The 14,210-nt window shown below is 67.6% G+C and overlaps 2 protein-coding genes across 3 annotated transcripts; one reads left to right on the top strand and one right to left on the bottom strand.

The window, feature by feature from the left end:
- The first annotated feature begins 338 nt into the window (after positions 1–338).
- Positions 339–8,825, top strand: CCDC154 (coiled-coil domain containing 154). 2 transcript variants are annotated; one of them, XM_070779405.1, is made up of 17 exons: positions 339–1,548; positions 1,645–1,861; positions 1,950–2,139; positions 2,278–2,324; positions 2,623–2,718; positions 3,166–3,289; positions 4,764–4,865; positions 4,939–5,067; positions 5,292–5,416; positions 5,709–5,835; positions 5,914–6,051; positions 6,887–7,006; positions 7,078–7,154; positions 7,514–7,631; positions 8,035–8,121; positions 8,387–8,574; positions 8,682–8,825. In XM_070779405.1, the coding sequence occupies exons 1-17, from the start codon at positions 1,539–1,541 to the stop codon at positions 8,809–8,811; spliced, it is 2,025 nt and encodes a 674-aa protein (XP_070635506.1). In that variant the 5' UTR covers positions 339–1,538; the 3' UTR covers positions 8,812–8,825. The 2 variants fall into 2 exon arrangements, with proteins under 2 accessions (XP_070635506.1, XP_070635507.1); XM_070779406.1 differs by having other exon boundaries at positions 1,692–2,139.
- On the bottom strand, positions 8,087–11,862 carry PERCC1 (proline and glutamate rich with coiled coil 1). The gene is made up of 2 exons (XM_070779407.1): positions 11,539–11,862; positions 8,087–10,267 (listed from the first exon to the last, which is right to left on the bottom strand). Exon 2 carries the CDS (start codon positions 10,232–10,234, stop codon positions 9,440–9,442), a length of 795 nt encoding a protein of 264 aa, XP_070635508.1. The 5' UTR covers positions 10,235–10,267; positions 11,539–11,862; the 3' UTR covers positions 8,087–9,439.
- Between the last annotated feature and the right edge of the window lie 2,348 nt (positions 11,863–14,210).

Here is a 14,210-nt window from a genome sequence, read left to right as displayed (position 1 = left end):
TCAGCTCCTTGTTCCCACCCAGTGTGGACCCTGATCCAGCACCCAGGATTCACTGGCTCACAGGGGTGGAGGTGGGGGATACCCCAGTGGGGACGCCCGTGAGTTGGGGATGCAGGTGAGGGACTCAGAGACCCGTGGATGGGCAAGTGCCTGGGGCCACCCCATGCTCCAGGGAGGGTGGGCCCTGGCCACCACATCCTTGTCCACATTCCTGGGACCACCGCAGAGCCCTTGGAGAAGGCTGTCTTCCCTCCCTTGCCTCCCGACTGCGGCCCCGGTCCCCACACTCGGGGGCCCCCAGGCCACGGCTGCTTGGTCGGGGTGCGGCCCCTAAGCCACCCTGTCCCTCACCTGCCGGCCTCCAGGGTGTGTGATGTGGCTGCAGGGCGTCGGGCTCCCTGGGGAGGGGTTGCCTTTGACACAGGCACACCTTGTAACAGGGAAGCCCCCCAACGGCCCTCGTGGGCAGGTCTGGCAACAGTGGGAGGGGGACCACCTGGGTGGGGTGAGGGGCCCGAGTGTCCACACGGGCCTGAAGCCAGATGTGGCCCCCCTGGCACGTGGCTGCAGGCTGAGACACAAGGAGAGCGCGGGCGCCATCCCCAGTCGCCGGGCATTGACGTCGAGCGAGGGGCTGGGCGGCGTGTTAGTTACCTGCTTTGAGTGGATTGCAGGTCCGCTTGGCCGGCCCTTTCTCGCGGGGCTGTGTCTGCCCTGCGGCTGCACCCTCCAAGTGGCCCTGCCCCGGCCTCGCCCCATCGCCCCTGTGGCCCCGTGCCCTTGGCCTGGCCACCCCTCCCACCGAGTGTGGTCCTGGCCTCCAGCCTCCCCGCTTGGGCTCCCTGACCAGAGGATGGGTGATTGCTTCCAGGCCACCCCTCCCACCAGGCTAGAGGTTCCCTGGCTGACCCAGCGGCCAGCAGCCACTCCCCCGACGGGCAGAGGGGCGTCCCTTCGGGTCCATCTGAGAGTGGGCAGTTGGGGCGGCCTCGCTGGGACAGGGAAGCTGAGGGCTCGGGTTCCACCGGCAGTTGGGCCGTGAAGTCAGGAGGTTCTGCTGAGGAGAAGGTTCCGGCAGAGCCCTGCTGTCCTCCAACCTTGGTTTTGTCCCAGAAGGAGGGATGTGAGGGCAGGGGCAGCCTCTTTGCGCCCCACGTGCTCCCCTGACCCTGGAGCTTCTGGCTCTGACTCCCCACTGTGCCCTCTGCCCCTCACCCTCACCCCCGGGTCCGGATCTGGGCCGCCGCGGGGCGCGAGGCCCAGGCCTCCTAGCAGCAGGCCGGCCACAAGCAGGGCTGCAGGTGAAGCTGTGAGTGGCGGCTGGAGCTAGAGGGACTGTCTGGGCAAGAGCTTCTGTGTCCCGTGGGACCCCCGGCTCCCCTCACAGCCCTGGCGGCCTTGGGCTGGCAGCCACTGTCCTGCTTCTGCTGTCCAACGCTGTGTGTCCTCAAGTGGGGCCTGGACCTCTCTCAGCCTGAGCTTCCTGTGTGGACGGCGGGATCCAAGCCCTCCCTGAGCCTCGCTGTGTACCCAGTGGGATGAGCCACGGTGAGCGCAGTGGGTGCCTGCGGCAGGGTCTGGGGTCCATCTGGGAGCAGCTCCCCGGTCAGCCCCAAAGGCGAACCCCAAGGCACCTTCTCGTAGAGTGGACAGACAGCAGCCCCTCATCCGAGGCCTCACCGCCCTCCCAGCTGAGCACCGTTGCCCCAGAGGACCTGGGGCTCCTGGAGGAAGAGCTGGCCAGCCCCGAGCCCCTGAGTCCGGAGGAGGTCTCGGAGAAGGATGCGTGCAGTCGCCTGCAGTCCGACGCCTCTGACCTGGAGCAGGGCACCCTGAAGCGCTGGAAGCAGCTGGAGCAGTGGTGAGCCCCTGGGGCAGGCGAGGGAGCCTCATGGTCAGTACCACCGCCCCACACAGATGGCCGACTCGGCCTGCTCCTCGCCCCCCAGGGTAGCCGACCTGCAGGCTGAGGTGGCGTCCCTGCGGGGACACCGGGCCCGCTGTGAGCATGCCACGCTGAGCCTGCTGCGGGAGCTGCTGCAGGTGCGGGCCTGCCTGCAGCTGCAGGACACACAGCTGAAGAGGCTGCAGCTGGAGACACGGCGGGTGGCTCCAGCCCCCGAGAAGGAGGCTGTCCAGGTGGGGCGTGTCCCGAGGCCTGGGGGCAGCGCCTCCCCAGAACCTGAGCCCCACTCAGCCCAGGCCCAGCACCCCGACAACCCCCGGGGTCGGGCTCCGAGGCCCCGGCTGCACTCAGCCCGTGTCTCCGCCTCGCAGCTCCCTGGCCCACAGCAGCAGAATCAGATGCAGGCTCTGGACAAGAGGTACCCCCCCGTACCCCCCACTCACAGAACAGGCCTGGGGGAGGGAGAGGGCCTTTGGGGAAGCAGCCGCTGCTGCCCGGCCAGCGTGGGCCCCAGCCCCGGGCTTTGGTTCCCTCCAATGTGGCGTCTTCTCGGGTTAGCAAATCCATCCACAGCTCCTCTCCGGAAGGCCTGGTTGCTGGAGCCCGGGAGCCCAGGAAGGGGGCTGAGGCTTGGCCAAGCCCCCACCCTGAAGGCTGCCCAGCCTGCTCCTGGCCACTGGGCGGGGCCCCAGGCAGATGAGCCTCTTGTGTGCCAGGCTGGTGGAAGTCCGGGAGGCCCTAACCCAGATCCGGAGGAAGCAGGCACTCCAGGACTCCGAGCGGAAGGGCGCTGAGCAGGAGGCCAGCCTCAGGTGGGCCCCTCGGGAGGCGGTCTCTGGACCTGATAAGTGGTCGTTGGGGCGTCCCATGGCAGGGCAGGTGTCCCCCCGCCCTGGGTGCCAAGCTGTTGGTTGACAGGAGGCCTCAGAACCCCTGTGGACACTCTGTGGGGAAAAGAGACTCGAGCCCAGGGTCCCCACCCCACCCCTCCGCCGTCATCGCGCTCACAGGGAGCCCAGCTCTTACCATCCCGGAGTGGGGGCGCAGGGGGAACACGCGCTGGGCTTCTGGCCTCTCGAGAGCGTTTACCCCGGCGGGGTCAGACCCCCTGCTCTGCCAGCCCATGGATCAGTCTCCACCCCCTGGATACAGGCTCAGGCCTGAGAAGGACTTGATGTCCAGGCCCCCGCAACATCCCTGGGGCACCCCAAGGCCCTCCGGCTGGCTGGGCTGCCGTCACCTACAGCCATTGCCCCCAGGCTGTCCGAGCTGACTGGGAAGCTGAAGCAGGAGGAGCAGGACCGCGAGATGGCCTGCGGGGCCCTGCAGAAGAGCCAGGAGGAGGCGGGCCAGAAGGTGGACCATGAGGTGGCCAGGATGCAGGTACCCAGGAGGCCCACGCTGGGCCCAGGCATCTGAGCGGCCGACGAGCTGCCAGTGAGCTGGCCCACACCGGATCCCTCCCAGCCGGCGTCTCCTCCGTCAGCGGGCTCTTCCTTTCCCGGCTCTCCTTTTGGTTCTGTCCACGTGTTTGGACCTGGACCAACCCCCAAGACCCACGCTGTGCACTGTGGTGGCCACTGGCCATGGGGGTCTCTGCATGTCGGCTCCTTGGTCATACGAGCCAGGCCACAGTGCCCTGTGGCCACCTGTGGTCAGCGCCTACTGCCACGGTCACGGCCACGAGACAGAGCACTTCCTCCCCTACAGAAAGTCCATCACGAGCGCCTCCCCGTCCCAAGGGACCAGCCCCTGGATCTGGAAACAGAAGCTCATACCCTGAGGCCCTTCCCCACCCTCCACCCCCGCACATGGACATGCATATCCCGGTAGGCCCGCTGCTGGGCCAGTGCGCGTGGCTTAGAAGGTAGGGCTGGGGCCGTGCACTTCTGGCCTAGCCTTTGCAGCTCTGCAAATAGAGACCAGGCCCCGCACCACGTCCCCAGCTGCTGCTTGCATAGCTCAGCTGCCCTGCTGCCTGCCGCCCCTGCGTGGCCCTGTGGGAAGGTGGTGTGCTGGCCCCATCGACAGGCAGGCGCTCCGGGCAGTGTCGGGGCCCAGGGTTCCCCATGCCTGGCTGGCCCACCGCCTCCGTAGTGTGCCCCAGGGCACTGAGTGGGCTCCTCGGCCTGTGGTCGTCTGTCTACTGTTGCCCACGGCTGCTCTGGCGCAGGAGCCACGAAGCTGGAGGGTTGTGACAGAGACCCTGGGCCCATCGACCCGAATGTCTGCCTCTTGGTTCTTTGCAGAAGCAGCTGAGCCCGGCTCTAGGTCAGCTTGCATGGGGCAGGGAGGCACGTGCCGGCCAGGCACACCTGCCCTGGACTAGGGGCGGCCCTCCCGGCCTTAAAAGGAGAGGGTGCCTCGAGCCTGTGGGCGTGTCGGGGGGCGGCGCTGGGCGGGGCTGCACCCAGACCCCTGGTGAGGCAGGAAGGGAACAATGGAGGGAGAAAGGGGAAGGGCCTCCTCCCTGGGCCCGGGGGCAAGGGCAGGCAGTGTACGAGCGAATGTGTGTGTGTACATGTGTTTGCGTGTGTGCATCCATGCTCAAACGGGCACCAAGCTCCTGGCAGGGGTGGGATAGGTGGCTGGTCTGCAGCGTCCCTTGGCCCGGGGGTCTGGGGGTCACTGTGGGGACCACGTGTGTCCTGGGCCCCTTCATAGCCCTTGGGGACCAGGGCCCCGCCTGCCCACCTGCCATCCTCTGGAGGGCGTGACGGGCCCGGCTCTGCAGGTGTGGGGACCAGGGCTGCCTCCGACAGAGAAGGCTGGGGAGAGCACAGCATGGCACTGTGGGCGAGGGGGCGGACGTGGGGGATGCCCACGGCCATGGTGACCACATGGACCCCGCCCGCAGGCCCAGATGACCAAGCTGGGGGAGGAGATGAGCCTCCGCTTCCTCAAGAGGGAGGCCAGGCTGTGCGGCTTCCTGCAGAAGAGCTTCCTGGCCCTGGAGAAGGTGGGCGCCTGTGGGGGTAGTGGGGGTGGCCATGCCCCTCACGCCCCAGGCTCATGGCCACTGGCCACTGCAGAGGATGAAGGCCTCGGAGAGCGCGCGGCTGCGGGCGGAGAGCGCCCTACGGGAGGAGCTGGAGGGCAGGTGGCGGCAGCTGCAGGAGCTGGACACGGAGCGCGTGCGGGCCCTGCAGGGGCAGTGCCAGGTGGGGGAGGGGCAGGGCCAGGGGGAGGGGCAGTACCAGGTGAGGGGGCGGTGCTAGGCAAGGAAGGTGGGGACGTTGCCAGGCAGCAGGGAGGCACAGGCCCAGTGAGGGGGACGGGCAGTGCCAGGTGGGTGATGGAGAGGCCAGGGGGGTGGCACAGCATGTGCGGGCCCTGTGGGGGCAGCGCCAGGTGGGCAGTGTGCCAGGCCCCCTCCACCCGGCAGCAGGAAGAGTGCCACCTCCTGGAGCAGTGCCGGGGCCTGGACAAGGCCGTGGTCCAGCTGACAGAGTTCGTGCAGCAGAACCAGGTGTCGCTCAACCGCGTCCTCCTGGCTGAGCAGAAGGCCTGGTGGGTGTCCGAGCAGGCCCTCAGGCAGGGCAGGTGTCCTCCTAGCATGGTGCCCCAGGGCAGAGGGGCGGCCTTGTAGTGGGGGCTCCCCTCAACACCCCAGCCTGCTTCGCAGGGTGCTCTGAGTGGTAGCAGAAGACACAGCCCAGTCCAGTGGCCCCTGGGATGACGCCCATCATCTCGTCCCTGGGGCCTCCTGGAAGGCTCTGAAGCCAGTGGCCCTAGTCCAGTGCCCGGGGTGGGGGCCAGCCTTGGCTGGAGGTCAGTCTCTCTCAGTGACACCCACCCCCAGGGATGCCAAGGGGCAGTTGGAAGACAGCCGGGCTGGGGAGCTGGCCACCTACCTGCAGGAGAACCTGGAGGCTATGCAGCTGGCCGGCGAGCTGGCCCAGCAGGAGACGCAGGGCGCCCTGGAGCTGGTGAGGCCGCTGGGCAGGGGGCGGGCTCGCAGGGTCCCCCTTCCAGGCGGGCGGCACACTCAGCCCCACCCCCTGCAGCTCCGAGAGAAGAGCCAGGCCCTGGAGGTGTCCGTGGCTGAGCTGGTCAGGCAGGTGAAGGACCTGAGTGACCACTTCCTGGCCCTGAGCTGGCGGCTGGACCTGCAGGAGCAGACGCTGAGCATGCGGCTGCGGGAGGCGAGTACCCGTCCTGCCGCTCTGGCAACTGGCCCCACGGCCCCGGGCCCAGAGCGCACGGGCTCCACAAAGCGGCCAGCACAGCAGCCTCCTCCCAGGGGTTCTTTGTCTTCTTTTTCTAACAGCTTTATTGAGGTTCAGGGCACACAACAGTCCACCTTTTCAGAGTGTGTAATTCCGTGGTTCTTCGTGCGTTCGGAGCTGTACAAGCACTACCATGGTCACTTCTAGAACCTTTCCTTCCTCTCTGAAGGAAACCCCGTGTGTCCGTGGACACTCCCAGCCCCAGGCAAGCACTGATCTGCTCCCTGTCTGTGGATCTGCCTGCTCTGGACGTTTCACATAAGTGGGACCGAACACCCCGTGGCCTCTGTGAGCATCTCTCACTGAGCGTCACGTGTCTGGGGCCCATCCGTGCTGTGCGTCAGCACCCGCCTCCTTTTCTTGGCTGTGACATCTCGCCATGGACAGACCGCAGCTTATCCACCTGTCCGCTGATGGGCACTGAGCTGCTGCCCTTCGGATGCCCTCAGTCCTCCCGTGAACACACGTGTGCACACGTGATCACCCTTCGGCGGTGGGGCGGATGTCTGTTTTCAGTGCCTGTCTACACAGGCTTGTGAGCCACTGGGGCAGGGAGCCAGGCCTGCCGTGTGCCAGGCCAGGCTATGTCCAGTTAGTGTGGACCTGCTCAGACCTAAGGAGGGTGCCCCAAGCCCTCTAGGAGCTCTGCTGTGTGGGGGTGACCGTGTCGGGTCTGGGTACGTGTCCATCTGTCCGCCCCTCCCCCCTCCCACTCCCTCTGGGCTCTGGCCCTCACTGGTGCCCCCCCCAGACACAGAGTGAGTGGGAGGTTGCAGAGCAGCGGTGGCGGGAAGGCCTGACGCGGTGTCGAGAGGAGGCAGAGGCGCACCTGCGGGAGGTGCAGGAGCGAGTGGACCAGCTGCCCCAGCAGGTGGGTGTGGGCCAGGCGGCCTCCCCTCCCACTGTGCCAGGCCGTAGCTGCCCGCCCGCTCCACATTTCAGATAGAGGCTGTCACCGACAAGTGCGTGCTTCACAAGAGCGACTCGGACTGCAAGATCTCTGCCGAGGCCACAGCCAGGTGAGGCCCGGCTCCGACACGGCCAGCAGGGCCTTCGGGGCGGGGCTGCCCCCCCAAGCAGGGCACAGTTGTCTTAGCATCACCTGCGGCCTCCCGGGTCTCCTGACGGCGGGCGTCCTCCCCAAGCCCCTGCCTCTGTGGCTGCCCCAAGCCCTTCCCAGCCCCACCTGGCCCATCTTTGGGCTTGGGTCCTGTTGGGGGTTGCCTTCCCCCTGTCACCTCCTGGGGACCCCCCGGTGCCCACCAGAGAGGTGGCAAGGCTGAGCACCCCTGCCCCTCCCAGGGCCTCCTCCCTCCACCGCCCTGTGTGCCCCCGTGGGCTCTCCCAGAGCCCAGCAGCCCCACCTCTGTGCCCACAGAGAGCTGGCTGTCGAGGCCGTGAGGCAGGAGCTGGCTGCCCTGCTGTCCTCCGTGCAGCTGCTCAGAGAGGGCAACCCCGGGCGCAAGATCGCCGAGATCCAGGGCAAGCTGGCCACGGTACCCAGGGCCTGGCACACTTGGCAGGGGCCGGGGCCACGCAGACCTCCCCCCACCAGGGAGGCTCAGATCCAGGACAGTGTCTGGCGGGTGGGGCAAGGCCCATGGAACCAGCCGTTCTGCTGCTGGCTCTGCATACCTCAGCCTCTGAGAGTACCAGTAGGGGCTCCCACATGGACCTTCAGATGCTGGGGCACGTCCACGGTCACAGGGGAGAGAGCGGCCCTGAGAACTGCCGAGTCCCGCCTTGTCACTGGGCAGAGTGATGCTGCCAGCTTCCACCCAGGGGCCAGGACCCTCTCGTGGGAGAGCCTCCTGCCCCAAATGGCTGGGGTGGGGCTGCCGCCCGGGGCTGCAGACTCCCTGCGTCCATGCGTGGCCATGAATGGAGGGCCGTGTTTAGTTTCAGAACCAAATGATGAAATTGGAAACCAGCATCCAGGACAACAAGACCATCCAGAATCTCAAGTTTAATACAGAAACCAAGCTGGTGAGAGGCGGCACCCGCGCTGGCCGCTCCCGCCCCCCAGGCCTGCAGGGGGGCCGCCCATGCCTTCCTCTGTGCGGGGCCTGACGCCCTGCTGCCCTCACCACCCCCAACCCGGCCACCTCCTAGCTCTCCTCTCTGCGCAGCCGTTTGTCTGTCTGCGTGTCTGGCCCAAGCCGCATTTCCCGGCAGATAAGGCCCGGGTTTGTCCAGAGGGAGATAATCCCCGCTGACAGGCCCCTGTCTGGTCCGACTCCCGCGTCCACAGCGCACGGAGGCAATGGCCACCCTGCAGGAGAGCGTGCTGCGTCTGTGGAGCGAGGAGGGCCCCTGGACCCCGACACTGAGCAGCAGGAGGGGCCCCATGTCCCTGGGGCGGCAGCAGCTCTTCATCAAGGACGTGGCCCCTGACGACGTGGTCCCCATGAATCGCTGGGGCGTGTATCAGGCCGTGAGGTGGGCAGCAGGAGCCACCTTCCAGAGCGCCTGCAGATCCGGGTTCAGGGGAGGCCGCAGGGCAGGGGATGGAGGTGAGCCCCGGGCGTGAGCCGTGTCTCGGGCAGGTGGCTACAGTGGAAGGCGGCTCTCGTGAACCTGGCAGCCCGGCAGATGTCCAGGAGCGCGGCCTTGGAGAAGCCCCTTGTCCAGAAGCCTGCCCGCCGACTCTCATCCCTACCTATTCCCCAGAAATAAACGTGCCGGCCCCATTCCTGTGCGAGTCCAGAGTTCCCTCCCGGGGGCGGGCAGGAGGCCCTGGGCAGAGAAAAAAACCGAGAGGGTCTTTCCGAGACTCCCAGAACCCCTGTTCCAGCCAGAGCCACCAAGCCCAGGCCCCACAGCTCCCCAGGGCCTCCTGCCCACAGCACCACGCCCCCCTGGGCCTTCGCTCCACACCGAGACGGCGCCCACTTCCCGCCCCACCAGAAAGCCCTCGGCCCAGTAGCTGGCCTTGGCCTGCCGTGGGCACCGCAAGGAGGGGCCACCCTGGGGCCAGCCGAGCGGGCAGTGCAGAGGGTGGCCCTACACCGCTGGCTGGAACCTTGGGGGCTGGCCTGGGGGACATGGGACTCACCCACAGCATGTGGACTCAAGCCCCCACCTCCGAGGGGCTGCAGCTCCTGCCCTGCCCTCCCTCCTGTGGGCAGAGCCCCTGGGCAGGTCCGGCCCACCCCTGCCCTGGCCTGGGGAACCCCCACCTGAGCTGGTCCAAGTCCTGGTGGCCGCCGTGGCTGGGGGTCCCCTGGCTCCTTCCAGTTCAGCAGGAAGGTGAGTCTGGATGCCTGGAGCCCTCGGTTCACCCCCACTGACCCTCGACTGATCACTAGGCCTCGGCCAGCTGCACCCCCTCCAGGCCCGGGGCACCCGTGCCCAGCAGCTCGGACCCGGCCTCTGCCGACCAGCTGGCCAGCAGGTCACTGAAGTCAGGTGTGCCGGGGTGCAGCAGGCCCAAGGGGCTGGGTGCCGGCTCCCTCCAGAAGGATGGGGGCAGCTTCCTCTGGGTCATTGGGGTGATGTGGCCGTACTTGCGCTCCAGCCTGAGTCGCCGCCCACTCACTGCCTGGGCACCAGGGCACTGCCGCAGCCCATAGTCGAAGAGCTCGGCCAGGGGCCCCAGCAGCGGTGGCCCATCCCTACCAAGGCCTGGCCCGTGCGCCTGCCCCTCGGGGCATCCTGGGGAGCAGCCCCCGGGCTCGGTGGCCTCACGGTTTTCTGGGGGGGTGCTGCGGGCTGGGCGCACCAGATCGGCGCAGGAGAGCTCCCTGGCCAAGCTGCTGGCCGGGCGGCCGTCAGCGTAGATGTCACAGGCGTCAGGGTCCTGCCCCCGGTCCTTGCGGCCAAAGTACCGCTGGATGTCGCCGCTGATGAGCTCCGAGAACCGCAGCAGCTGCAGCGGAGTCTCCGGGCTGCTGGGGTCCAGGGGGGGATCTTCGGGGGCCCAGCCTGGGGTGCAGAAGTTTGGGCCATGGCCCTCTGGCCCCTCGGCCTCCAGCTCCTCCTCCTCCCCCTCCTCCTCCTCAGAAGTATCTGGGGGCTCCGGGACTGGGGACAGGAAGGGCTGGAGGGCCGGCAGGGGCAGCCGGAAGTCACAGAGCGGCCGGATGACCCCCGCGGCCATCTCCTCCTGGATTGTCAGGGCAGCGGGTTCCGGCTGTGGAGGAAGGAAGAGAGGGGACAGGGTAGCAGGCGGGGACCCCAGCCGAGCTAGGGGAACGGCCACTGCAGGCTTGGGGCGGGCGCCGAGCTCGGGGACGGCTGATGTCTGGGGAGAGACGAGGTGGTGGCCCGCGGGTGGGTGGGCGCGGCTGGAGGGGGCGTGCGGGCCACGGTCACCCCGAGGGGGCGGGTTCATCCTGCCCTGTGGGCTGGGGGCCTGGCGACAGTGCCACTGAAACAGCACCTCAGAGACGGGAGTGGGCCAGGGGGCAGGGAGCCAGCTGGGCTGGGCTGCGGGTGGCTTTGGGGTCTGGAGAGCAGAGCGCTGTCGCAGCGCAGGGTCGCTGTGGCCCTTGACACACAGGCTGGCTGACGCGGCGTCTGCCCCGGGGCGGGGTGGGAGCGGGGGACCCCTTTGGTGGCCCCCATGAGTGTCTGTGGTTGGCAGGGTCCCCCCGTCCCTGAGGTGCCAGTGCTGAGCCCAGGAGGCCGGGCCTGGCCACCTTGACCCAGCTGTTCTGTCCCTTGAAGTCTGGGGGCTTCAGGGGCTGTGACGGTGACTCTGGGGGGCCTTTGGGGGAAGACAGAGCCATTTCTCCACCCCTACCACCCCAGGCTTCCCTGTGCTCTCTGGTTCGGGGTCACCTCGAGTGTTCCTAGCCTGAGGCTAGGTGTGGGGAGGTGGTGCAGGCAGGACTGGGCAAGTCACTGACAGGTTGCAAGCCAAGGGGGGCTGCGGGCGGGGTCGGGGGTGCAAGGAGCTGATTATGAATGTGGGAGGCCCCCACCCCGGGACAGGCCAAGCTCCTCTGCTTCAGGGAGGCAGGTGGGCCAACCCTTGGCCAAGAGGCCTCCTGGTGGGCGCCCTGGCAGGGGGCAGGAAGAAAGGGAAGGGGGTTCAGAGACGGAGGAGGTCCCAGCTTCAGGAAACCACGCTGTGCGTGGGGGAGGGGCGAGGAGTCGGAGTCAGGGGAGCTCCCCTCTGCTGCCCCCTGCCCCTGCTGTCTGCTCACAGTTCTGGGGTCTCTATTCCCCGCCTGGGTGTCCCGTGGCCCCAGTGCTGGGGTACGGATGGCCGCTGGTGGGGAGCCGAGCCTCGGGTGTCTGTCTCCCCCTGGCCTGGTTTTGTCCTCAATGGCCCAGCCCTCCCCACCCTGCTGGTGACCCCTCCCCGTGGGTGGATGGTCTGCAGAGACCACCTGGGCAGAGGAGCCCACAGTCTTCTTCTGCCACCCGTGCCCACCCACCACCCAGCCTGGCTCCTACCTGCCGCGGCCTGCAGCTCCCGCTGGGCAGGCCCACCTCCACCTGGGCTCAAGCGTTTATAGCCGAGCTCCGTGGCCGGCCAGGCCAGCAAATATTTGATGACTGCATTGTCATCGCAGACTGGGCAAATAGAGCCCGTTTGCTTTAGCGCCCGGCAACCAGGGTCCCGCGGGGGGAGCCTCAGCCTGCCCGGGGACGGTGGAGTGTTTGCCGCTCGCCCAGCTGGCTCACACCCGGCCGAGGACCCTTATCTCAGCGCTGATTGGGGCCCAGACCCAGCCTTGTCAAATAGGCGGAAAATTAAATTTCATGCTATTTTGACTTCTGGAGTAGCCTTCTCTAGAGGACATCCTGCCTCCGCAGCGTCCTGGGTGAGCAGGCTCTGGGCCAGGGACCACCAGCCGGGCTGCTCCCGCCACCTCCCACCGCTCCAGAGCGGCAGGTGCACGTGCGGCAAACCCTGAGGAACCCCCGCCACCCCCGGGGCGCCACCCTTGGCACCTGCTTCTCTGGCATCTGGGTCCTCCTCTGAGGGACGTGGTAGCCCCTTCAGCCCCGGGGGTCCCGCCCAGGGGTGTCCTCCCCGCGTCTCCAGGGCGGTTACAGTCGACACCGCGAGCAGGACCCCAGAAGGCCTGGACCCCGCCAACCCCCGCCCAGGATCCAGGCCCGGACCCCAGCATCTTCGCGGGCCGTCCTCCCTGCCCCCTCCATGTGCTGCTGCACTTGCGTCTGGGGCCGCCCAGCCAGTTCCCAGCAAACCAGGGGGCTGAGCAGAGCTGGGGGAGCCTCTCACAGCCCTGGAGGCCAGAAGCCTGAAGTGAAAGGTCCTGCCCAAGGCTCTATCGAGGAGCCCACCCGCCCTGCTCCCTCCTGATCCCAGGCTCCCAGCCTCCCAGCCTCCGCTCATCGCAGGGCCACCCCACCCCACCCTGTGTCATGTCCGAGTTTCCCTGCTCTTTCGAGAACACCTGTCGCAGGACTGAGGACCACTCCAGTCCCTCTGACCTCGCCCCGCTGACTCTCCTTCCATGTGAGGTTCCCTTCTGAGGTCCATGTGGACACGGTTTGGGGGACACTGTTCTGCCTCGTCACCCACCACATGTGGGCATAGCTGGGTGCTTTTCTCCCGGACAGCACCCCCAGTGCTGGCTGGGGGTCTCCCAAAGCCACCGCTGCTTGGGGGGCCAGGTTCTCAGCATAGGACAGCAGCCCCTCCCAACCTGGCATGTGCCCGGCCCCCGGGCCCCACGGTCACTCATGGCCCGAGATCTCCCTCCGGCTGCAGGCCTTACCTGTCCACCCCCTCCCTGGGCCCTTCAGCTCCAGGCTCCACCGCCCTCTGCAGGGGGCTGCTCCCTTCCCATCCCACAGGGGTCCTAGTGGGGACTGTGGGGGGACTTGCCCTGCTGAAAGCTGCCAGTCACTTCTCCGCCACCTGGAGGGTCCAACGCCTGCCTTCAGGACTGGCTTTGGCTTTGGGGGAAATGACAGGAAATGCAAAATTCTACCCTAGGGACGCAACCCGCGCCCAGGCCAGGCCGGTGACCCGCCCCGCGGGGGCCTTCACAGCAGCCAAGGGAAGCTGTGGCATGGGGTCCAGTGGCTGCCCAGGGTGGCTGGGACCCCAGGGTCCCTCTCTGCCCAGAAACAGCCCCAAGGAGTGCCCTCCGTGACCGACCCAGGCCTGGACCCCAGCATCTGCCCGGACCCCAGCTGCAGTTCCCTGTCGGGAACAACCAGGGCCCGGGCCTGGGGAAGGGCTGGAGTCTGGCTGGGCGACCGGGTGAAGGGTGGCGAGAGCAGTGCAATCTGGGCGGAGGCCCCAGGAGGGCTTGTGGGTCAGTCTCCAGCCCTCGCCTGTGCCGGACCCCTGCCTGGGGGGGGCCGGGCTGATGAAGGTGAGGTGCAGCCCTGCCCTGGAGAAGGTCCTACAGTGTGGCCAGAGGGGGTCTTCATGAAGGAGGGGGTCTGCGGGCACTGAGGGGGCAGTGAAGGCGCTCCAGCAGCAGGGACGGCCTGGCGAGGATGCCCATCCCCTCGCCCTGGAAACTGCCGTTGCCTCACCTGGCAGAGGGACCCAGCGGGGCTGACTGAGAGGAGGACCCCGAGATGGGAGATGGCCCTAGGTTACCCCACGGGCCGTGATTCAGAGGGAAGGCGGAGGGGCCAAGCGCCGGGTGAGCGGACACGGGGCGACAGAAGCAGAGGGGCCCGGCTGGCTTTGAAAGGGGGAGGGGCCTCAAGCCAAGGAATGGAGTGGCCTCCAAGCCCCCTGACCCTTGGGGCCCCTGAGTGGGCCGGGGGCCAAGGCACTCAGGCTGCCAGGCCCCCCAGCGCCTGCTCCCAGCCGGTCCCCCTCGTGCGCGGTGTGGGGCCTTCACAGCTCTGTGCCCACCTGCCCCCACCTCTGCTCTCAGGCCTCGACACCCGGAGACAGGCTCTGCTTTTCCAAAGGTGGTGGCCCTGCCTGTCCCCACGCACCCTGTATTGATCTTCCCAGGGAAAATCAATAGGTCCAATATGTCAGCTCTCAAGTGGCGCTACAGTAAATTAGTCCCGTCATCGGGCACACTGGGCGGCAGCCTCCCTCCCATTAGTGGAGCATTAGGCCCGTGTGAGGTTGCTCTGTGTGTGCTTTGAGATAATGAAGGCTGAGGTGTTGGTTTATA

This window comes from Bos indicus, chromosome 25, assembly GCF_029378745.1.
Source record: "Bos indicus isolate NIAB-ARS_2022 breed Sahiwal x Tharparkar chromosome 25, NIAB-ARS_B.indTharparkar_mat_pri_1.0, whole genome shotgun sequence".
Lineage (NCBI taxonomy): Eukaryota > Metazoa > Chordata > Mammalia > Artiodactyla > Bovidae > Bos > Bos indicus.
The sequence above is the reverse complement of the archived record's forward strand: the minus strand, read 5'-3'. Positions and strand labels throughout refer to the sequence as shown.